Source organism: Puma concolor, chromosome C1 (assembly GCF_028749965.1).
Source record: "Puma concolor isolate L17-30 chromosome C1, mPumCon1.1.hap2, whole genome shotgun sequence".
Classification (NCBI taxonomy): Eukaryota; Metazoa; Chordata; class Mammalia; order Carnivora; family Felidae; genus Puma; species Puma concolor.
The window spans coordinates 9,123,551-9,148,945 of NC_141674.1; the positions used below are offsets into that span (position 1 = coordinate 9,123,551).

The 25,395-nt window shown below is 41.5% G+C and overlaps 1 protein-coding gene across 7 annotated transcripts in view; it reads left to right on the forward strand.

The window, feature by feature from the left end:
• Nucleotides 1–25,395, forward strand: part of VPS13D (vacuolar protein sorting 13 homolog D) — a 260,417-nt gene that overhangs the window by 115,425 nt on the left and 119,597 nt on the right. For all 7 annotated transcript variants that reach the window (XM_025912069.2, XM_086715706.1, XM_025912070.2 and 4 more), the window contains 9 exons: nt 290–537; nt 2,082–2,273; nt 2,582–2,708; nt 4,369–4,511; nt 8,404–8,534; nt 8,776–8,951; nt 17,604–17,727; nt 18,715–18,950; nt 22,228–22,336. In XM_025912069.2, the coding sequence (XP_025767854.1) occupies nt 290–537; nt 2,082–2,273; nt 2,582–2,708; nt 4,369–4,511; nt 8,404–8,534; nt 8,776–8,951; nt 17,604–17,727; nt 18,715–18,950; nt 22,228–22,336 (1,486 nt within the window). The remainder of the gene's footprint in view (nt 1–289; nt 538–2,081; nt 2,274–2,581; nt 2,709–4,368; nt 4,512–8,403; nt 8,535–8,775; nt 8,952–17,603; nt 17,728–18,714; nt 18,951–22,227; nt 22,337–25,395) is intronic.

Here is a 25,395-nt window from a genome sequence, read left to right on the forward strand (position 1 = left end):
TAGGAGGGAACTTTCTGCAGTGAGAGAAAGATTCTATAACGGTGTTGGGTCGTGGTTAACGAGGTATACATATTTGTCAAAACTCACCAAACTGAACATTTAAAATTACACATCTTACTGTATTTTTAACTATATACCTCAGTATAAATGTGTCTGAGATTGAAAACTGCAAATATCCTACTGAATTGTTGAACCGGTTTAGTGTTAAGCTTTCTCATACTCCACTAAGGAAGAAAAATTCAAGTTCTTTATTTAGGCTGATGGTTTTTCCACTGCTTTGTCTTCGTAGGTTTTGTGTAGCCATAAAGAAGGAGAATTACCCAGATTATATGCCCTCAAACATATTTTCTGACAGTGCAAAGCAGATCTTCAGACAACCCGGGCATACCATATATCTCCTGCCAACTGTGGTCATCTGCAACTTGTTACCTTGTGAACTTGATTTTTATGTTAAAGGAATGCCAATTAATGGGACATTGAAACCTGGCAAAGAGGTGGCCCTGCACACAGCTGACACATCCCAGAACATTGAATTAGGTAAGGGTTTAGTCAGATAATCATCTGTGGTAACGCTATGGAAACGTCCATGAGTCTTTTGTGATCATTTGGTAAACATTTTAGAAAAATTATCACACATAGGCTATCTCCATAACCGAGCTCAAAGGATTTATGCACTTGAAATAAAAAAGCTTCTTAGAAAATTACCAAAAGAAAAAACCTGAGCAGATCCAAAAGATTTACAGAGGAAGCACTCAACAGAGCCTTTTTCTTGTGTTGCTTACTTGATGTGATTTCAATGGGAAGTCATTTCATCTTTTCAAACCTTACGTTTTCCTGACTGTAAAATGTGCAAAATCCTACATCTCTCCTCTTTTCAGGAAAGGAGAAAACATTTGCTCAGTATAGACTGTACTCTGGGCGTCCTGTCAAGGGCTTTCATACCCGTCATCTCATGTCATCCTTACAGTAGTTACTTGTCCTGTTTACTAATGAGGAAATTGAGGTCTGGGGTGTTTCATGCACCTGGTGATTTTCACTAGGGGTGGATGAAGTCAAAGTCAAGAATCATTGTATTTGCAGCACTTAAGGATTTGTGGGTTTTTGTTTTTTTTTTTAAGTTTATTTATTTTGAGAGAGAAAGTGCACACATGAACAGTGGAGTGGCAGAGAGGGAGACAGAGAGTCCCAAGCAGGCTCTGCACTGTCAGCACAGAGCCTGACACAGGGCTCAACCCCACAAACTATGAGCTCATGATCTGAGCTGAAACCAAGAGTCATACGTTAACTGAGCCACCCAGGCGCCCCAGGACATGTTTTTTTTAAGGTTGTTTTAGACACATTGAAAGGTAATGACGTAGATATTTGCACAGTTTCATGAATGATCTCACTGTGTCACCTCATTGCATTTCACAGTCCCTGTCTCAGGCAGACGCTGTTATCCCCATTTTACAGATGCGGAACCTCACACGCATTGCACTTAGGCAACCTCTTCCACAATGTTTCTTGACCCCTGCGGGAAATGGCAACGTCTCCCCACCGCCCACCCCGACCACTGTGCGCACACCCAGCACTCTTCTCTTCCCAGCCGTGCTGCACGTGGATTATCACTTTTAATAACAACCCTGTGACAGACCTCCTGGTATTCTCCCCACTTGGCAGATTAGCTTTCCCCACGTTGCACAGCTGGTAAGGACAGACTGGGAATCGGAAGCCAGCCAGTGGAGCTGGAGAATCCTTGACTCTGTTACCCTGTACTTGCCTTTACTGTGTTTGAGGTGCCCAGCTCAGGGCCTGATGAGGAGTAAGCTCACAATAATCATAGCTGTTATTGATAGATTTTTGGTATTTCCATCCTTCTGATTGTGCAGTTCAGACTCTCTCCTGTACCTTCCAGGCCATCTGGTTTGCTTCATATTTATTCTCGCCCCAGTGCAGGGAAAATGGCCGTTCTAATGACATTTTTTGCCAGTGCCATATATAGTTCTGATTTTTCCAAGAAGGACCCAGTTTTGTTTGGCTTTGGACTATTTTGACAAACACAAGTGAGAAACCAGGAAGACAGTAGCTTGTATCTTCTTCAGGGGTATCGCTGGAGAACTTCCCACTCTGTAAAGAATTGCTCATTCCACCGGGAACCCAAAACTACATGGTAAGAATGCGACTCTACGACATCAACCGGCGGCAGCTGAACCTCACCATCCGGATTGTGTGTCGAGCAGAAGGATCCTTGAAGATCTTCATTTCTGCTCCATATTGGCTGATTAACAAAACAGGTATGTACAGAGGCTGCTCAACTGGGCCTTTGGCGCTGGTCATGGGAATTCAGATTTATTTGCTCCGCTAACCGAGTAGAGCCAATGCAAATAGATGACTTCAACAGTCTAAGCTGCTGAAACTCTCCTGCCTCCATAATAAGTGCTTCATCATGGTCAAAACTGTCCTTTCAGACAACAAACTGAGCCCACAAAATAAATTCAGTTTTCACTATTTTCCCTTGTGACAATTTTTTTTCCTTTACCACGTACATCTGTCTTGCATAGACCGGGTGGGATTGATGTAAACTTTCCCCTCCTCCCTAAAGGGTTACCGCTGATCTTCAGACAGGACAATGCAAAGACAGACACTGCAGGCCAGTTCGAAGAGCATGAGCTGGCCCGGAGCCTGAGCCCTCTCTTATTCTGCTACGCGGACAAAGAGCAGCCCAACCTGTGAGTACAGTAATTTATGGAAAGGGGAAGTAAGCTCCTAGGCGAGGGAAAAAATTAGCAAAGGCTCTAGTGTGTCCGTGTAAGTAGAAATACACTGTAGATAACAGTCCTGACTTGGCAGGGGAATAGGACCATGACCTAATGGGATTTTTTTGGATCTAATTTCTGTGTCATTTGATATTGAAAATAAACCATTTGGTGGGTTGGTAACGAAAGCTAGTTTTATTTTACATGTATTGAAGCAGTTCTATTCGTAACTCTGCCAGTGAACAGAGCCCCCACGGGTTCCCTTCCCTTCTCTGCCTGGTTTTCTCCTGCACGGAGCCCTCAGCCCAGGCAGCAGAGCTGGCATCAGAGGGGGACACAGCCTGGCCCTTTGGTAAAACAGCCACCCCACTGACCCAGTCCAGGTCGATTTGTGTAAGGGCTCAGGGTCCATCGCTTTTACCCTTGACATAAACGGTGCCATTTCAAGATCTCAGAGCCCTCATCGCGTGCTGAAAGGCCGGAAAGAATACCCGTTGGGAGAGTTAGATGACCTGCCTTTGAGCATGTGGTAGGAGCATGAATTCCCTTTTGTTCTTGGTTTTGACATTCTGCTTTTTATAGGGTCTTCTAATCTGGAGCCTTCCTCCAAAGAGACATGAGCGCAGGTGATGGCGCTACAGTGCCATTTGCTGTCACAGAGGAGGAGAGATGTGCCGCAGCCTTCCTAGGAAGGCTCGGGGAGCGCTGGGTGCCAGTGGGCGCAGACATGTCTCCCAGGGAGGGCTGCAGGCTCGGTTGGCCCTGGAGTCGGGGGGCTTGACCGGGGTACTAGACATGGTGGGAGACACATACAGCCACTTGGCACATCGGCAAGCCATGTCTCACACCTTTCCTGAGGGGATCCTGACAGTGTCAGATCTAGGACTTGACATTTGTGACCCACTTTGACGTATCCAGGGAACTCCACAGTTCCCAAAGCGTTTCTGCATAGACCATCACCTTTGATTCTGTCAACATCCCAATGGATTCGACAGGGCAGGAAATACTGTTTTACTTTAAGATGAGGAAACTGAGGCTCAGAGAGAGTTACTCGTCCAAGGTTACATGGCCATTAGTGGTAGACCCGGAACACATACTCAAGAATTACGTTTTTCGGGATCCGTGACAAGACACTGGCCAACGTAACAATGCTTTGCCATTGTAACAGTACCAGGCCTGAGAAAGAACATACCGTCAGCTGCCTCTTCTGTACTTTTGTGTGTGCAGAACCACGTGTACGCTTTTCTCTTACATTCAAGGTATTTTCACAAACCCTTGAAACACCTGCGATAGGAAAGTATCGGTTTGCCTTGAACTCTTGTTTTTCAGAGGAATGAGGTATCGTAGCATTTTCCTTATGCTTTATGCTCATAGAATCCTTGAATCTTCTCCTAGCGTGTCTAGCTATAGATGTCAGCACATTTCATGCGTTGTGGTGCCGTGGCTGCCTCGAAGATAGGGTGTTGCCCGCTGGTTATTGGCCTGCTGTGTTTGGGAATCGCCCGAGAGTGAGGAGGAGCCAGTATCAGAGTTCTGTTTCGGGTGATAGCTGTAGCAGTGGTCCCTGATTAGAACAGGTGGATGAGACTTTCCTATGGATGAATACATGTATCTCTGCTTTTCTGCCCCACAGCTGCACGATGCGAATCGGAAGGGGGATTCATCCGGAAGGCATGCCGGGCTGGTGTCAGGGCTTCTCACTGGATGGCGGTAGTGGTGTCCGAGCTTTGAAAGTCATCCAGCAAGGAAACCGCCCAGGGCTGATCTATAACATTGGTGGGTTACATTTGGAGCAGCGGGAGAATCAGAACCATTGGCCGATGACCTCAGGCTTGGAGGAATAAGCTGGCCATACGTTTTGGCCTGGCTGCAAGTGCTGATTTTCTCGTTTGGCATTGGGTCAGGTATCTGTTCTCCGAATGCTAGATTGATATCAACACAGATCTATTCTCCTAGGGATCTCAGGAGCCACGTAAACACTGCCCTTTTGAGGTCTGGGGCTCTGTTTAATTTCAGACTCACCTGTGTTAGGAAAGTATCAGTTTGGCTTGAATCCTTGTTTTTCATGGGAATAATAGGAACACTTAGAATGCTTTTCATCCTCCAACCATTTCCCACGCATTCATTAAAACTTGCAAACCCTCAGAGGGCAAGAAGCATTGTTCACCTTGAAACTGAAGCAGAGAGGTTAAGTGACTTGCCCAGACGCAAAGGGCAAGTCTGGGTCAGAAGTAGGATTCTAATTGGGGTGTATGCATTTGAAGCAGAAAATATAATAAAATGCACTTAGCAGTTATAGTAATTAGAAGCCCGTAAAGTAGCTTAGCTTGCGGAGGTGGAGAGTTGGGGAGGGAAGCGGGGAACACTGGTCTGTATGCCTCCTAGCCATCAGGAATGCTCAACTCCAAAGATTTTCTGAAGAGTTAAGCTTGATTTAAATATGTCTCGGGTTTAATATGTTAGCAGCGTACCCTTCCTTTAGTACATAATTTCCAAACATCTCAAAGCTCTGTTGAGTGTTGGATGTTGGAAAACCATCTAGAACTGTGCTGCCCATTGAACTCTCTGCAATGATGGCAGTGCTCCATTTCACACTGTCCAGCCCTGCAGTGCTAGCCACACGTGGCCACCAAGCACGCGCGCGAGAGTACATTGCTAAGAAACGTGGTAAGTGTGACCAAGAAATTGAATCTTTCGTTGTACTTAATGGATTTAAGTAGCCGTTCATGATCAATGGCAGCTGGAATTGGACGGTGTAGATATAGTCACTTTATAGAAGGAAGAACTAAGGTGGTATGAAGCTGTTTACCCTGAATCCCATGGAGGGTCAAAGGGTATATTTGTTTGAGGGCATGTTAGCAAGAGTCTCTTCCAAGTCCAGCTTCCTTCTTCTGTTTTTGGAACATGAATTTATATGCATTCTCCCTTGATATGGAAACTGTCTTCTTTAAGGTTGGTATTAAGATTTTTAGTAGAAGAAATAAACTTTGTGATCCTCCAGCTGGGGACCCTTCCCTTCCTTTCCCTTCCTTTCCCTTCCCCTTTCCCTCCTCCCTTCCCACGTCCCTTCCCTCCTCCCTTCCCTCTTCCCTTCCCTCTTCCCTCTCCTTCCTTCCTTCTTTCTTTCCTTTTTTTTTTAAAGTGTGTGTGTGTTTGTGCGTGTGTGTGTGTATGTGTTGGCTGAGGATCATTTTCTGTCCTTTGTCTTTGCATCTGTTTGCTCCTCTCTTGAATAAGCAAAGGCTGCTTCATGCTGTGTTTGACTGTCTACTGGGATATCTTGCCCTTGACACAGTTCCTAAAGAAAGATACCAGAGGTTGGCTAGAAGCTGCCAGAAGGGAGGTTGAGGGAGGAATGGAAGTTGTGCCCTTCTGAAGCGGCTGGCACTAAGGGACCACAGAGTTCCTGCGGAGACATAAGTCTCCAGTCAGAAATACGCAGTGAGCACACGTAGAAACTTTTATGCGAGGAGTGCTTATTAAAAGTCATTGCGTATGTTTTTTGGAACAATACTGTGATATGAATTTTGTTGTTACACCAAAGAAAGGAATAGAAGGGGTAGGATAGGACTTTGTAATTCCTAGCGTCATGAGATCTTGGCATGTATTATCATGGAAATTTGTGGAATCTCTCGCTTGAATATTTTTGAAGAATTGGATAGATAGCTAGCTCCCTGTCAGGAATAGTTGAAAGCAAAGTCCCAAGATAAAGAGCCTGGGAGGACCTTGCCAGTTAGCCTTATATGTGCCTCCAAAAAGAAGGATTTTGTACATTTTTATCTTATCAGATAAAGATATTTATTGGGGGGTTGCCAAGGCTATCTAAGATGAAAAAGGAAACAAAAAGCCTGCCTTTTTCCAAAAATTGGGCATTGATACAGTAGTCTTTTTTTATAATATCAAATTAAACATATCCTGGGGTGCCTGAGTGGCTCAGTCTGTTGAGGGTCTGACTCTTGATCTCAGCTTAGGTCTTGATCTCACAGTCCTGAGTTCAAGCCTGCGTTGGGCTTCATGCTAGGTGTAAAGCCTACTTAAAGAAGAAAAAAAAAAGAATATATTTGTTGTGGGCAGACTTTGTAGTGGTTGAGATCAGCTAGCTATCAATATAGATTTCTGACAATGCTTTTCTGCCTGTTACAGAAAAAAAAAATGATAGGGTATATCTCCCTGTTTAAGTATTACTCAGCATTTCTTAGATACAGAATTTCAGACTCTCTTTGTTTTTGTGATTTGCTCAGTCTTTTAGGTAGTTTGAAGCCTTAGGTTAAAGCAACACCAGGTTTTTCAAGCCAGTACAGGTGAATTATGGAGTTAACAGACTGGAATATTTCTATTTGGGGTTATGTTGGGACATTCAGGGAACCTAGTTGTCCTGTCCTAAGATCTCTTCCTTTTTTATGGTTCTTAACACTTGTTAACTGCTGACTACGGTCCTTATGTATGTCTCATCAGAATGTGAGCAGGGCTCCTGAGGCAGTGTGCCTGGGTTTGAACCCAGCTGTGCCACTTACTGGCTGTCTGACCTCGTCCAAGTTGCCTAGCTTCCCGTATGCCTTAGTTTCCTCATCTAGAAAGTGAAAAGTGAAAATACTGACTCATGACATGTTATGAGAATTAAACGTAGGGCCTTTGGTAGAAACATAGCATACATTAAGAATTCAATAAACAGGTGCCTGGGCGGCTCAGTCAACCGGTTAAAGCATCCGACTTGATCTCAGCTCAGGTCTTGATCTCAGGGTTGTGAGTTCAAGCACCATGTTGGGCTCCACATGAACATGGCGCCTACTTAAAGTTTCAATAAATATTATTTTTTAAAATTATTTCTAGCTGTAAACATTGCTATCACTGTATAACCCTAGTACCTTGAATATAGTTGCTCTATTTATTGTCTGAATGAATGAATAACTTATCCCACTGAGTTTTGTAGTTTTTAAAATTGTCATCAGAGTTTTTAAGATAATTCTATGCTGTTTCCCTTCTTTCTTCCTTTGGAATCCAATGTTTTGAGATTTCCATCTGATTGATTATGACTTTGTTTTCTTGGCACGTGTTTTGTTTGCTGTTCTATTTTTTCAGTACATGGTAGGTGCTGGAATCGTTCAGCTTGTGAATGAGTATATCCTATGATATTTAACTTTATGTCCCAGCTGGGTTCTTGGGCAGCGAGCTAAAAGAAAGTACTAGAGAAGAGTCCTCTGCATTCAGGGCCGTGCAGGATCCAGTTAAGTAATCTGAAATTTCTGCAATATCATGTAAAAGGAGCAAGTTCTCAAGGAGGAAATTTTGTGTTTCAGATGTAAACAGAAGTGTATTACATAAACTATCTTAGTAGTCCACTTCATAAATGGAGACCATAGGTATCTGTGGCTAAACACCTGCGTGCCTTAGTTGCTGTTGTGATGGTGCACCCTTTAGGGAGAAACCAGGAATTACAACAACATTGGTATCACCACTGAGACTTTTCAAGACCTGAGGGGGCATGAAGAATAATACTTTGAGTGTACTCATTGATTTCATTCCATTCTTGGAAGGTTTCATAGAGGCTCTGGGTGACATAATTATTTTCTCAGAGAAACTAAGTAATTGTGAAGCCTATTGTTTTTTGTTGGACCATGGATTTTCTGTCTTCTGATGAATTCATGGAAGTGGTTCTTATTATTTGTAGGTATTGATGTCAAGAAAGGCCGAGGTCGATATATTGACACCTGTATGGTCATCTTTGCCCCCCGGTACCTGTTAGATAATAAATCATCTCACAAGCTTGCATTTGCACAGAGGGAATTTGCCAGAGGACAGGTAAGTCGTTTACTTTTGAAGAATGACCAGTGTTTATTTAACAGTACAGTGGGTTTTAATGCCATGATTTATCTCCCCATCAACACTGTTAAGTTTTGTGGTGTGAATAACCATTTTATGCCTTTGGTACCCTAAGTAGCTCATGGTAGAGAGCAAGGCCCAGACTAGGCAGTTACTCAGCAAACATTTACTGTCTTGACTTGTATTTGTTGACTAAAGACAGTGATCCTTTATATTTTAGGGAACAGCCAATCCTGAAGGTTACATTTCCACCCTTCCTGGTTCCAGCGTGGTGTTCCATTGGCCTCGGAATGATTATGATCAGCTCTTGTGTGTCAGATTGATGGATGTTCCCAATTGTATTTGGTCTGGAGGGTTTGAAGTCAATAAGAATAATTCTTTTCATATCAACATGAGGTAAATTCAGACACTGTATTTAGACAAAATGTAGTCTTCTTTCAGGTGCAGTAATGTATCATATAAATTTGAAATATCTACGAAGTAAATAGTAATACTGCCCTTTATGAAATGGGTGGTTATGTTTCTGACTCTAAGTTCTTAAAACTTGTGGTGACCAAGTAAGTGTGACCAAATGTTTTGATGGAATGAATTAAAGGCATGTTGACAGTTTTGACCATTGTGCAGTTGCTATGGTCTGAGGTTATAAATCCAATGGGTAGTGCTGAGCTCGTGATTGCCTGCAACTCTGAGAATTGTGTCTGCACTTAGATGCTAACATTGTTGATAGATGGTTTTTGTGTATTCTTGCACACTGTGTATACTCTTGTCTCACTTGGTGGTATTTTAGTAAATCATCTGGCCTTTCTTGCCCAACCCAGTGACCCTCAGGTCCTTATTAAGAAAAATCAACAAATTTAGCCTCAGCTACCACAGGATGAATTTTTTCTTTCTGTTTTTATCAGATGTTTTTAAAATTTTTTTAATTTTTAATTTTTTTTTTTAATGTTTATTTATTTTTGAGAGAGACAGAGACAGAATCCAAGTGGGTTAGGGACAGAGAGAGAGGGAGACACAGAATCCGAAGCAGGCTCCAGGCTCTGAGCTGTCAGCACAGAGCCCGACACAGGGCTCGAACTCACGAGCTGTGAGATCATGACCTGAGCCAAAGTCAGACGCTCAACCGACTGAGCCACCCCGGTGCCCCATTTTCTAAAATTTTTTAAAATGTTTATTCATTTTTGAGAGAGAGAGAGGGGAGAGGGGCAGAGAGACACACACACACACACACACACACAGAATCCAAAGTAGGCTCCAGGCTCTGAGCTGTCAGCACAGAGCCCTATGTGGGGCTTGAACTCATGAACCATGAGATCATGACCTGAGCTGAAGTCGGCCTCCCAACTGATTGATCTACCCAGGAGCCCCTCAACTTTGTTCTTTTTTAAGATTATTTTGGCCGTTTGGAATTCCTTGAGATTCTATCAGAATTTCACGGTAAAATTTTCTCTTCTGGAAAAAAAATCACTTAGGATTTTGGTAGGGAGTATATTGAATCTGTAGATCCACTTGGGGCCCCATTTTCATATGAACAATATTAAGTTGGATTTGTACATGTGGAATGCTATTCCATTTATTTGTGTCCTCTTCAATTTCTTTTTTTTTTTTTTTTTTAAGTTTATTTATTTTAAGAGAGAGGGCACGCACATGTGGGATTGGCGGGGGTGGGGGGGGCGAGGGGCACAGAGAGAGAATCCCAAGCAGGCTTTGTGCTGCCAGCGCACAGCCCAATGCGGGACTCAACTCACGAACTGTGAGATCATGACCTGAGCCAAAATCAAGAGTCAGATGCTTACCCGACTGAGCCCCTCAGGTGCCCCATTCTGTTTAATTTCTTTCATCAAATGCTTTTGAGGCTAAAGACCCTGAAATCATTGCTATTTTGATGCATTTAAAAGCATAATGTAAGCTTTTATACTTCATGGTTAGTTCTGCATTGAGAACATCATTATAAGGGAACAGAAACATGGCTGATATAAAAAGAGATGATGCAAAATAATATCTATATTGACTTTTTAAAACATGTATTATTTGAGGGTTTTTTTGTTTTTTTCTTTGCGGTCAGTGGTGTGCCCTTCTTAGTTTCCTTTTGCTCTGGCCCTTATTAGAGTTCACTGCGTCTGGTAAAGGGGTTTTCAAGCTGTGTTCCTAGGAGTTGTCGGGGGTGGTTAAGGAGGTGACTTCAGGGGCTGAGGGAGCCAAGTGGTTAGGGGGCTGGTGTGCTTACCCCTGCTCCACCCAGAAGCTAGTCTGCTAGTATCCTGTATCCCCACAAGATTTAATGGTGGGCGGGGAGGTGAGGAGTTGGTTCTGTAGCTAAAACCACCAGGGGTTTATATACTGCTTGGGTGGAGGTCACCTAGAAATGTTGTGTGAGAAGAGGAAGCCAATTTAGAATTGAGCAAAAGTTGCTCGTGACTAAGGAAGGAAAGAAAAGGTGTGGACGTGGGGAACGAAGGTGGCTTGTATACGTTTGTTAACCCTTCGGAGGGGTTCTAGTGCACAGTCCTAAGATACTGAGCAAAGACCCTCTGTTTCTTTTCCTTTCCCTATGTTTTCATTTTGAAACAGTTTAAACCTACAGAAAACTTACAGGTAGTGCAAAGAACACCCCTTTATCTTTCACTTGGATTAACTACACGTCAGCACTTTGCTGTATCCTGCTTTGTCTCCATGCATGTACACGTACACACTTTTTCTCTGAGCCATTTGAATGTAAATTGAAGTCACCCTGTTAGTTTAGCCATAAAAACTTATAGTTTATCTACCTAAAGACAAGGACATTTTGGGGTACCTGAGTGGCTCAGTAGGTTAAGTGCCTGACTTTGGCTTAGGTCTTGATCTCACGGTTTGTGAGTTCAAGCCCCACATCGGGCTCTGTGCTGACAGCTGGGAGCCTGGAACCCACTTTGAATTCTGTGTCTCCCTCTCTCTCTGTTCCTCCCCTGCTCACACTGTCTCTCTCTCCCTCAAAAATAGACATTAAAAAAAAAAAAATACAGGGACATTTTTCTAAATAAATATACTAACATTACACACTGAATAAACTTAATATAAGTTTATTTATTTATTTTGAGAGAGTTGGGGAGGGGCAGAGAGAGAGGACAGAGGATCCAAAGCGGGCTCTGTGTTAACAGCTAAAACCCCGATGAGGGCTCAAACTCACATGTGAGATCACGACCTGAGCCAAAGTTGGATGCTCAACCAGCTGAGCCACCTAGGTGCCCCTGATAGTTGTTTGTTTTTTTTTAAGTAATCTCTACACCAAACATGCTCAAACTCGCAACCCCAAAATCAAGAGTTAACATGCTCTACTGACTGAGCTAGCAGGTGGCCCTGATAAATAGTCTTTTGAAATACCCTTCATAGCATAACTCCCTTTGCCTTGATCTAGGATTCAGTCAGAGGTCATGCATTTTATTTGGCAGACATATCTCATCCACTTTAATCTACAGTAGTCCTACTTTTCCTTTTTTGCTCTTTATTGACATTGAAAGCATAAGAGACTCTTAAAAACTGAGAACAAACTGAGGGTTGATGGGGGGTGTGAGGGGGGGTGGGTGATGGGCATTGAGGAGGGCATCTTTTGGGATGAGCACTGGGTGTTGTATGGAAACCAGTTTGACAATAAATTTCATATTAAAAAAAAAAAAGAAAATTTTAAAGATTCCAAGCCTGTTTCTTATAGAATGTTCTCTTTTCTGAATTTTTCTTTTCCTTTTTTTTAATAATATATTTATTTTTTAATTTACATCCAAGTAGCGTATAGTGCAATAATGATTTCAGGAGTAGAAAGCAGTGATTCATGCCCTACATATAATACCCAGAGCTCATCTCAACAAGTGTCTTCCTTAATGCCCAGCACCCATTTAGCCCATCCCTCCACCCACAACCCCTCCAGCTACCCTGTTTGTTCTCTGTATTTAAGAGTCTCTTATATTTTGTCCCTCTCCCTGTTATTATATTATTTTTGCTTCCCTTTCCTTATGTTCATCTGTTTTGTATCTTAAATTCCACATATGAGTGAAGTCATATGTTGTTTGCCTTTCTTTAATTTCGCTTAGCATGATACACTCTAGTACCATCCACAGTGTTGCAAATGGCAAGATTTCGTTCTTTTTGATTGCTAAGTAATACTTAGCAATTGTATGTATGTGTGTGTGTGTGTGTGTGTGTGTGTGTGTGTATGTATATACACATATATATATCTATATACATATCTATATATCTTCTTTATCCACTCATCTGTTGATGGACATTTGGGCTCTTTCCATACTTTGGCTATTGTCAGTAGCGCTGCTATAAACATTGGGGTGTATGTGCCCCTTTGAAACAGCACACCTGTTGGGGCGCCTGGGTGGCGCAGTTGGTTGAGCGTCCGACTTCAGCCAGGTCACGATCTCGCGGTCCGTGAGTTTGAGCCCCACGTCAGGCTCTGGGCTGATGGCTCGGAGCCTGGAGCCTGTTTCCGATTCTGTGTCTCCCTCTCTCTCTGCCCCTCCCCCGTTCATGTTCTGTCTCTCTCTGTCCCAAAAATAAATAAAAAATGTTGAAAAAAAAAATTAAAAAAAAAAAAAAAAGAAACAGCACACCTGTGTCCTTTGGATAAATACCTAATAGTGCAATTGCTGGGTCTTAGGGTAGTTCTATTTTTAATTTTTTGAGGAACCTCCATACTGTTTTCCATAGTGGCTGTACCAGTTTGCATTCCCGCCAGCAATGCAAAAAAGATCCTCTTTCTCTGCATCCTCGCCAGCATCTGTCATTGCCTGATTTGTTAATTTTAGTCATTTTGACTGGTGTGAGGAGGTATCTCATTGTGGTTTTGGTTTGTATTTCCCTGATGATGAGTGATTTTGAGCATTTTTTCATGTGTCCGTTAGCCATTTGGATGTCTTCTTTGGGAAAGTGTCTGTTCATCTCTTTTGCCCATTTCTTCACTGTATTATTTGTTTTTTGGGTGTTGAGTTTGATTAAGTTCTCTATAGATTTTGGATACTAACCCTTTATCTGATATATCACTTACAAATACCTTCTCCCATTCCACAGGTTGCCTTTTAGTTTTGCTGATTGTTTCCTTCACCGTGCAGAAGCTTTTTATCTTGATGAGGTCCCAATAGTTCATTTTTGCTTTTGTTTCCCTTCCCTCTGGAGACATGTTGAATAAGAAGTTGCTGCGGCCGAGGTCAAAGAGGTTGACCTGCTGTCTCCTCTAGGATTTTGATGGCTTCCTGTCTTACATTTAGGTCTTTCATCCATTTTGAGTTTATTTTCATGTATGGTGTAAGAAAGTGGTCCAGGTTCATTTTTCTGCATGTCGCTGTCCAGTCTTCCCAACACCATTTGCCGAAGAGACTATCTTTGTTTCATTGGATATTCTTTCCTGCTTTGTCAAAGATTTGTTGGCCATATGTTTGTGGGTCCATTGCTGGGTTCTCTATTCTTTTCCATTGATCTGAGTGTCTGTTTTTGTGCCAGTACCTACTGTCTTAGTGATTACCTCTTTGTAATACATCTTGAAGTCCAGGATTGTGATACTGCCAGCTTTGGCTTTCCTTTTCAGGATTGCTTTGGCTATTTGGGGTCTTTTCTGGTTCCATACAAATTTTGGGATTGTTTGTTCTGGGTCTGTGAAGAATGCTGGTGTTATTTTGATAGAGAGTGCATTGAACACGTAGATTGCTTTGGGTAGTATTGACATTTTGACAATATTGGTTCTTCAGTCCATGAGCATGGAATGTTTTTCCATTTTTTTGTGTGTCGTCTTCAATTTCTTTCATAAGCTTTCTATAGGTTTCAGTGTATAGGTTTTTCACCTCTTTGGTTAGGTTTATTACTAAGTATTTTTGGGTTTTGTTGCAATTGTAAATGGGATCAATTACTTGATTTCCCTTTCTGCTGCTTCACTGTTGGTGTATAGAAATGTAGCCAACTTCTGTGCATTGGTTTTATATCCTGTGACTTTGCTGAATTCATGAATCAGTTTTAGCAGTTTTTTGGTAGAATATTTTGGGTTGTCTGCGAAGAGTGAAAGTTTGACTTCCTCCTTGCCAGTTTAGATGCCTTTTATTCCTTTGTGTTGACTGATTGCATCTAGGACTTCAATACTATGTTGAAATACAGTGGTGACAGTGGACATCCCTGTCGTGTGCCTGACCTTAGGGGGAAGGCTCTCAGTTTTTCCCCTTTAAGGATGATATTAGCGGTGGGTCTTTTGTATATGGCTTTTATGATCTTGAGGTATGATCCTTCTATCTGTATTTTCTTGAAGGGTTTTATCAAGAAAGGATGCTGTATTTTGTCAAATGTTTCTCTGTGTGAGAGGATCGTGTGGTTCTTGTCCTTTCTTTTATTAATGTGATGTATCACATTGATTGATTTGTGTATATTAAATCAGCCCTGCATTCCAGGTATAAATCCCACTTGATCATGGTGAATAATTCTTTTAATGCATTGTTGGATCTGGTTGGCTAGTATCTTGTTGAGATATTTTTGAGATTTGTTGAGAATCTTGTTGAGAATTTTTGCATACACATTCATCAGGAAAATTGGTCTACAGTTCTCCTTTTTAGTGGACTCTGTCTGGTTTTGGAATCAAGGAAATGCTGGCCTCGTAGAATGAGTTTGGAAGTTTTCCTTCCATTTCTACTTTTTGGAACAGCTTCAAAATAATAGTAGTTAACCCTTTTTTAAATGTTTGGTAGAATTCCCCTGGAAAGCCGTCCAGCCCTGGACTCTTGTTTTTTTTGGGAGATTTTTGATTATTGATTCAGTTTCTTTACTGATTATGGGTATGTGCAAATTTTCTATTTATTCCTGTTTCAGTTTTAGTAGTTGATATGTTTCTAGGAATTTGTCCATTTCTTCTAGTTTGCCCAATTTGTTGGCATATAATTGCTCATAATATTCTCTTAGTATTGTTTGTATCTCTGCAGTGTTGGTTGTGATTGCTTTCATTCTTGATTTTATTTATTTGGGTCCTTTCCTTTTTCTTTTTGATCAGACTGGCTAGGGGTTTATCAGTTTTGTTAATTCTTTCGAGGAACCAGCTCCTGGTTTCATTGATCTGTTCTACTGTTTTTTAAATTTTGTTAGCATTGATTTCCACTCTAATCTTTATTACTTCCCATGTTCTGCTGGCTTGGGTTTTATTTGCTGTTCTTTTTCCAGCTCTTTAAGGTGTAAAGTTAGGTTGTGTATCTGAGACTTTTCTTCCTTCTTTAGGAAGGCCTGGATTGTTACATACTTCCCTCTTATGACTACCTTTGCTGCATCGCAGAGGTTTTGGGCTGTGGTGTTATCATTTTCATTGGCTTCCATGTACTTTTTAATTTCCTCTTTAACTTCTTGGTTAACCTACTCATTCTTTACAGGGATGTTCTTTAGTTTCCAAGTTTCTGTTGTCTTTCCAAATTTTTTCTTGTGGTTGATTTCGAGTTTCATAGCGTTGTTGTCTGAAAATATGCATGGTACAATCTCAATCTTTTTGAACTTGTTGAAGGCTCATTTTTGACCCAGTATGCAATCTATCCTGGGGAATGTTCCGTGTGCACTCGAGAAGAATGTGTATTCTGCTGCTTTAGGATGAAATGTTCTGAATATATCTGTAAAGTCCATCCAGTCCAGTGTGTCATTCAAGGCCATTGTTTCCTTGTTGATTTTCTGTTTAGAAGATCTGTCCATTGCTCTAAGTGGGGTGTTGAAGTCCCCTACTGTTATGGTATTATTATCAATGAGTTTCACTATGTGTGTGTGTGTGTATGTATATATATGTATATATACGTATGTGTGTATATATATTTGTGTGTATATATATATTTGCTCTCACATTGGGAGCATAAATATTTATAATTGTTAGCTCTTCTTGGTGGATAGACCCCTTACTTATGATATAATACCCTTCTTCATCTCTTGTTATAGTCTTTATTTTAAAATCTAGATTGTCTGATATAAGTATGGCTACTCCGACTTTCTTTTGGCTTCCATTAGTATGACAGATGGGTCTCCATCCCCTGACTTTCAATCTGAAGGTGTCTTTAGGTCTACGATGGGTATCTTGTAAACAACATATAGATGGATCTTGTTTAATTATCCATTCTGTTACCCTGTATGTTTTCTGGATTTTTCTGACAGTTTCCTATACATAGATGTAATTGAACCTTTTTTGGTAAGAATACTACCTATGTTGTGGTGTGTGTTTCTCGTTGCGTCAGTAGGAAGCCTGTGATGTCTGTTGCTCCCTTTACTGATGTTGCTAAATTCAGTCATCATATGATTAGGATGGTGTCCACCAGGTGTCTCTATTGTAAAGTTACCTTTACTTCTTTGTAAACAATAGTAAGCCATTGGGGGAATAATTTGAGACTCTATTTTCCCCCAAAATCTTTCACTCAGTGGTCTGATGGTTCTTACCTGAATCAGTGATTTCATTGGTGGTTGCAAAATGGTGATTTTTCTAATTCTGTCATTTCTTCGGTGTTTATTAGCTGATATTCTTTTGTAAGATAGAGCTTCTTCGTTCTCTCAAGTGATCTATCTATATTTAAATACAGATACACATATACATGTACATATATATAACAAATCATATTTATTTGCTGGTAACTACTGGTGGATTCTCCTCACCTTCTTCCCTCATCCTATAGTGAAAACCTTGGTTATCAATAACATCAATATATTAGTTTGAACTATGTGAAATTGCTCTTTTTTTTTTTTTATGTCAGAGCAATCTAATATCAACAATTTTATGGAGTTCAACCAATTTTTACTCATTTGCTAGGCTGGCACTACTACCCAAAACATATCCACTAAGTAAAATATGTAGATCTTATTGTAGAGTGACAAACTGCCGTACAGAAGTTGCTTGAATGAATTCTTTTTTATTATTCTGTGTGATTACACTGTCAATTTCTACCTTTTTAATGTGATGGAAGAGCACACACTGGTATTAGTTGAAGTCCAGGCAATATCAGGATTGTGAGAAGTATAAGAAAGTGAACTGTAACTTGTTTCTTCCGTGTTGTGCAGTCTCTTTCTTTCCTTTTTCTGCAGAGATACTCTGGGAAAATGCTTCTTCTTGCGTGTGGAAATTACTCTTCGAGGAGCTACCTATAGGATCTCATTTAGTGACACGGACCAGTTACCCCCTCCTTTCCGAATTGACAACTTCTCTAAGGTATCGAGCAGGGTGGTGAGCCAGTTTGGCTGTTTCACTTGCGGGAAGGTGGAGTTTGTAGCGCCTTGAAGATAATGATGAAATACATTTTAAACTTGGGTTTAAAAAAACCTATGTGGGGATCTCCTCAACTGGATAACCCTAGACATCCTTACCTTCTGGAGGTGGTTTCTGCTGGTTGTTTTGATTGCTGGGCAGACTTGTCCAGAAGTGACTTCTCAGAGCCACCTCCACCCCCACCCCCAATCATTTTGACTGTATTGTTTGGTGGACATGTACCCTCTGTAGACATTCCATACAGACAGAGAGGAATTGGAATCAGACAGTCCAGTGATAATGGGAATGGGCATTTTTACTACTGCTTAGTTACAGTGAGCATTTCTATAAATCTTCCAAGTAAAGCCAAGATGGAAAGAAGATACCATTTTAAATAATGCCTTTGAATAATAACCTCTTATAATATGTGACTTCCCATAGCCGAATTCTAGAATTTTTATTCCTTTCTGGGTTCAGAGCGTATCACGAGGGGTGAGGGTAGAAGAGATGGTCTGTGTCCTTTAATTGTTGGGCTCGTTGCAGTTTGAAAGATGACTAGAAAAGCATTTGAAGGGGCGCCTGGGTGGCTCAGTAGGTTAAGCACCGATTCCTGATTTTGGCTCAGGTCATGATCTCACGGTTCAGTTTGAGCCCTGCTTTGGGCTCCGTGCTGACAGTGCAGAGCCTGCTCAGGACTCATGCTCTCCCTCTCTCCCTGGCCCTGCCCCTCCACCTTTCTCTCAAGATAAATAAAGAAATAATTTTTTTTTTTTTTTTATAAAGAGAAAGGCATTTGAAGAGACAAGAGAATTGCCCTCGTGATTGTGGTTATGCCCAATGTAGGATTTGTTTGGGAAGGGTCTGGAACTTAAATTTAGGAAGCACTGACTCACTTTCTAGTGACACCACTCTGAATGAAAGTCCTCTGTATCCTCTCTGCCCTTACCGTAGGTTCCAGTTGTCTTTACTCAGCATGGTGTAGCTGAACCCAGGCTCCGAACTGAAGTGAAGCCCATGACTTCATTGGATTATGCCTGGGATGAACCCACCCTGCCTCCTTTTATCACGCTGACCGTCAAAGGGGCAGGCTCCTCAGAGCTCAACTGCAACATGAACGATTTCCAGGATAACCGACAGCTTTATTATGAAAACTTCATTTACATTGCTGCTACATATACATTCTCTGGGTAATTCTGGGTTCAGTTACTGTTCTCATAAAGCAGAAGGCTCTAATTCGTAACTGGTTTTAAATTTTAAGCAATTCTCAAGAGGCTCAAAGGATGGAGGAAGATTCCTTCCATTCTTTACCAAATCCTGGGCTCAGGGTCTATCTTGAGAGGTCTTAGGCTAAACCCTTGTCTTCTGGCTAGATTAAATTTATCTAAAGAGGCAAGACTGCTCTTTTTTTAATGATCTCCCCAATAATCCATTCTAGTATTTAACATTCCTCCCATAAGATATTAGTCTCACAATATCCTCAGTTCTTCTTTTTTAAGGTGGTATTTTTAATGCATTTTTTAAATTTCTTGCTGCTGGTTTTAAGTTTGTTTTATGTCTTTCCTCATTTGAAACTGACCAATCTTTATCATAATTACTCAAATCATTTTGACTCCCCTCTCCCATTGAGAATACTGGTTAAGCAGACACTTAGAGTCTATCTTAATTTTATCACCTATAGCCAACCGAAGTAGCTCAACTTGACAGTAATTCCAGTTGCCTTAGAATTATAATCTTCACTGACATCTGGTTAGCTGTATCTAGAAAACTCAGGTGAAGAATAGCAAGTTTATTCTAATTCTGTTGTTAGATTGGCACATAGAGATTCAAAACATTGGGCTTTCAAAAAGTAGTCATTTCACCAACATATAAATACAATTATTTCTGTGCTGGTGATGGGGCCAATTTTAAGATTTACCTGTGGAAAAACCAGGGAAAATAGCTAAATCTTGAGCATTTTACAAATATAAATCGCCGGATGGACAGGACACTTAAAGTCAGATTCCTTTCCAAAAATTCTGAATAGTTTTGCTTATGAATGGTATTTTTTATCTGCCTGCGGCTCACAAAAGTAATCTCTCTGCCTGGCGGTACCTCTCATCTACCTAGAGTCCAGATTTCACTAGTAATGAATTGAACGGGCATCTTTACTTAGAATAGCCACTCTTTTCCTTGTTTGTTGCAGTTCTCTTTGGAAATAATGGTGCTGGGATGTTTATTTTGTTATAATTAAGCCAGCCTGTTTGTTTCTTTTGAAAGATTATGGCACTTGACAGCATGACATGCTTAAGGTTTTAGTGCCTGAAAAGCCAGTTCTTAATCTGGTTGTTAATCATGTTTTTCTCTTTACGTTCTTAAGTTCAATTCCAGTAGTTATTACACTCTTTAACTGAAGAATCCTTATGGGTGATTAGGAGTTTAATGGGTTGGACAGATATGGGGCAGATAAAAAGGGAGGTTCTGAGAATCTTGGTGTGAGGAGAGATTGAACCATGTTTTGGAGTATATAAGACACTATGTTTTTGCATTGTGGGAGAGAACAAATGCTGGGGAAGAGACAACTTTTGTTTTTGTTGGTTTTTATTTTAAATTGAGATGAAATTCACATAACATAAAATTAACCATTTAAGAATCAACCATTAGTGACATTTAGTGCATTCGTGATGTTGTGCAGCCACCGCCTCTGTCTAGTTCCAGAACATTTTCATCCCTCCAGGAAGAAACGCCGAACCCATTAAGCAGTTACTCCCCATTACCCTCTCCCCCCAGCCCTTGGCAACCACCAGTCTACTTTCTGTCCCTAAGGATCGACCTATTCCAGATAATTCATGTAAATTGATTCATAAATATGTGACCTGTTGTATCTGGCTTCTTTCACTTAGCATTAATATTTTCAAGGTTCATTCACATTGCAGCATGGATTTCCTTCTTACTGTGGCCAAGTAATACTCCATTGTATGGGCATACCACACTCTGTTGTCCATTCAGCTGTTGATGGACATCTGTGTTGTCTCCTGTTGTTGGCCTTTGTGCTGCTATCAATGTGCCTATGCATGTATTGGTTTAAGTAATTGTTTCTGATTCCTTTGTGTATATATGTAGGAGTGGAATTGCTGGGTTCTGTGGTATTTCTATGTGTTAACCTTTTGAGGAACTACTATACCATTTTCCACAGTAGCTGAATCGTTTTACATTCCCACCAGCAACATACAAGGGCCCTGACTTCTCCACACCCCCAGCAACACTATTTTACATTTTTTTGATTGTAGCCATCCTACTGGGTGTGTGATGACTTCTCAGTGTGGTTTTGATTTGCATTTCCTTAATAACTGATGATGTTGAGGATCTTTTCCTCTGCTAATAGGCCATTTGTGTATCTTTGGAGAAATGTCTATTCAAATCCTTTTCTCATTTAAAAATTTTTTTTTCACCTTTTTATTGTTGAACTTTAAGAGTTCCTTATATAATATGGATACAAATTCTGTATCAGATATAGGATTTGCACATATCTTCTCTCCTGTTCTTTGGATGATCTTTTTACTTTCTTGATGGTGTCCTTGAAGGTCAGAAGTTTTTTAATTTTGTTGAAATCTAATTTATGTCTTTATTTTTGTCACGTGTGCTTTTTTTGGGTTATGAAAACTAGTTTTTAACTCCCAATTCATCGGTCCCTTTTTTGATGATGGAGATTAGTGGAAACAGTAGAATAATCTAAATAAAATCTTACCAAAATACCTCAAAGTGGGGGGGGGGGGCGCCTGGGTGACTCAGGCAGTTAAGTGTACGACTTGGGCGCAGGTCATGATCTCACAGCTTGTGAGTTTGAGCCCCCACATCGTGCTCTGTGCTGATGGCTCGGGCCTGCTTTGGATCCTGTGTCTCCCTGTCTCTGCTCCTCCCCCGCTCACGCTCTGTTTCTCTCTCTCAAAAATAAACATTAAAAAATATTAAAAAAAAGAATACCCCTAAGTGTAGGTAGGCTGCAACATTCCATAAAACTTACGATTCTTAAGCCACAGAGAAACACGACACGATCGGGTTGGAGGAAGGTGAATATGAACCCCTTGTTTTCTTTTCATTCTAGAGGGACTTCTGATTCATTGCCAAGCTTTAGGGATGCAGTGATGCTGATCTTCTGTCTGGCAAAAAGTAGAGCTAATTCTTGGACCCTTGGAATGTCTGGCTTAATTTGGGAGGAGGGGGTGCTGAAGCTATATAGTCATTCTTTTATGTCTGAATTGTAAGGCACTAGAATCATCAGGAGAGGGGAAATGTTAGTATGTTTTCTGGCAAATGAATCTGGAAACATAACCTGATCTTTCTGCAACTTGGGTTAGACATTCTTTCGTGATGGAAAAAAAGTCTCCCCTTTACAGATGAGGTTTTAAGCATTTGCTTCTGAGTACTTGTATATATGTGCAAGTATATGTATATACACGTATGTACGTATGACTGTTTTAATTCCAGTTTACAGGAAGGGACAGGAAGGCCTGTGGCTTCCAGCAAGGCTACCACCTGTGCAGAGCTGGTCTTGGATGTCTCACCAAAGACACAGAGAGTCATTTTAAAGAAGAAGGTAAGAGCACTTAGCATTTGGAGTTTAGAAGGGGAGACTGTTGGCCGTGGAGGGGCCTCCGGTCATGCAGTCTGGCCCCTCCTCATGCACAAGCTGGACGACTTGCTCAGGGTGGGATGTGGGGTCTCTCCTGCTCAAGTTGCTGTTCTTCCTCCTGTCCTGTGACATCTGCTCCAGGAATTCCAAGCCCTTTTCATCTTCGATGCCCTTTTTGGAGAACTTATCTTTTAAATTCATTTTTTTCCCGAGTCATGATTTGCTGTTCTCAATACTCTCTTTTTCCGTTGAAATGGCTCCCCAGTCTACTTTTTCCTAAACTGAATGGAAAAATGATCAAACTGACAACTTTCCCCCTTTTTATGCCGACACACGTTCTTTCCAAGGGTCAGTTTAGGGAAATGTTTCCGCTAGTAGACCTACGTATAGAGAGGAAGGCAGGCAAATCTGGCCGGAAGCAGCACAGATGGCAGACGGACTGGCGATAAGTAGTTCAAACCTCAACACGAAAGGCGCCTGAGAACTCAGAGGCGTAGAAGTGACTTTAAGAGGAGGGAGATTACCGATGATGATGATTTAAAACCTGTTCACCTGACGGCTGTGTTCCAGAAGATTTTGCATAATGTAAATCACACAGTCCCAAAATAACCCTGGTAGAGAGTGTCTCTTTACCAGTTGCCCGGATGGGGACAGAGGACCCCTTTTATCACCAGAGGTGGTGGCGCGTGTGTCAGTGGCGTCGCCTCACCTGGATGTGAGTTTGTACAGCTCTTAGCAAATTTGTAACTGGGGAACCAGGCAGGTTCAGATCATTCAAGTGAAACTTGAATACACATGTGTTTTTAATTCACTTTTACATTTTTAACAGCTTTACTGAGATGCAATTCATATACAGGCCCCCCACTTAAAGTGTACAGTTCAGTGCTTTGTAGTATATCCACAGATACGTGCAAGCAGCATCACACTCAACTTCGGAACATTTCAGCACCTCCAAAAGAGACCCTGTGTCTCTAGCTCTGACGCCATTTTTTTCTTGCTCTGCAGCCCTAAGCTGCTTTCTACTTTCTGCCCTTATCTACTTTCTGTCTCTGCGTCCTTCCCTGTCTGGGCTTGCATATGGTTGGTGTTTTATGAGCGGCCTCTTAGGCTTAGCGTGGTGTTTCCAAGGTTCACCCATCCGTCACCCTATCAGTACTGGTAATTCTTCTGTTCCACCCATTCAAAGTCACTTAATTCAGGTTTGCTTACCGTGTTCTCACACTCCATGGGAGGCCGCGCTTACGTGTGAGATGCATTTTGGAAATAAGATTTGGGGATGGTGACAACTAAAGAGACCACGAGGCATAGTAATTGAAAGCGCCCAGTTCTGGAGGCTTTTATGGGGGAATTGTGAAGAAGAAAATTTGGAAAAGCAATAATCTAGAAATTGAAAGCAGCGAGTCCGACAAGTCCAGTGAATTGAAAAAATAAGTGGCAGAGCGTCCTTGGAAATGATGTTGTCAGATGGCTTTCAGAGAATGTTCAAGTCGAGGAGGATGTTAGCATGAATGGAAACGAACTCGGGAGTGAGGTGATTTACCAGCTGGGATTGGATCACCGGGTGTGATCAGCAAAACAGCAATGTCAAATAGCTGTGTAATCTCCAAGGACTAGGGGACTGTTAAGCAGAGAAAAGGAAATTTTTTTATGAAGTAGCAAAAACACTTTGAAGAGGATGTGATAATTTATGTAACATTTTTACTGTTAATTTCCTTTGATGGGGATGAAAAATGGCACTTAGGAGGGTGGATATAAATAAGTTATGCTGACGTCCAAAACCAAGCAGAGTTCTAAGAATTAGCATTAGCAACGGGACTTTTGCTCTTTAGTCAGGAACGAAGAGAGTGACATTTTAGATTGTTGGTTGGTTGGTTGGGTTTTTGTTTCTGTTGGTGTTTTTTGTTTTTTACTTTTTATAGTGAACGAATCTCAAATGTAAGAGAAAAATGGGCAGAAATTCTATAGAAGTGATGCTGTGGTTTTGATTCGTCCTGTTACTGTTGGTGCTTTAGCAGTAGAGGAAGGTGATGGCTGCTGGCCTTCTGTACCGTAAACTGAAGTTTCTGTCTTGCCCTCATAATTAGTAAAGACCTTGTGGACAGGTACTTTGAGACTGTGTAGATATCCTGAACCTCATCACAGTTGCTGTGTGTTACGTATACGTATTAGCCTGGACTTGTATAACGAAATACTATAGACCGGATGACTTGAATAATGGGAATTTATTTCTCACAGTTCTGGAGGCTGGGAGGTACAGAATCAGGGTGCTGGCCCTTTGGTTCCCTGCTGAGGGCCCACGTCCTGACTTGTAGACTTGTGCCTTCTTGCGGTGTCCTCAAATGGCAGAGACTCTAGGTGGGGGGGAGAAAGCAAGCTCAGTGTCTGTTCTTGCAACGGCACTAAGTCCCATCAGCAGAGCCCCCCCTCGTGCGCCCTTGTCTAAACCTAATTACTACCCAAAGGTTCCATTTCCAAATACCATCAAAGTTTCGGGTGAGGTCTCCAACATGAGAATTTGGGGTGGGCGTGGCAGTGTCATCCATAGCGTCGCGTCTGTCATAGGTATAGATTCCTCTTTTACTCAGCGTGTTACCTGTTACCGTTAGGATACGTTTAGTGCTCAATTCCCGTATTTGGCCCGTGGGAGCTCTTCAACCTTCTGTGTCCATTGGACGTATGTCCCTCAGTCCTTGAACACTTGCTTACTTTCTAACACAGCAGGTTATTCTGGGCTCGTCTGAACTTTCCCTGCTGCTTTTCTGGGTTTGCCACTTCTGATCCCTCTTATCCGAGAATGGAAGTTAGAAAGCTAAGCTGTATACACTGGGTGCACTTGTTGTCATGGTGTGTCGTTTCCAGGCTCTCCCAGGGCACAGAGCTAGGGCTTCCACGTGTGCCTGGACTATGTATGCCTGCACACCTGCGCGCACACGCACGCCATAATACAGGTGCACACACAGACGTGACACACGTGCATGTACACACGCATATCTCATATACATATATATTTTGCATATTTCTGT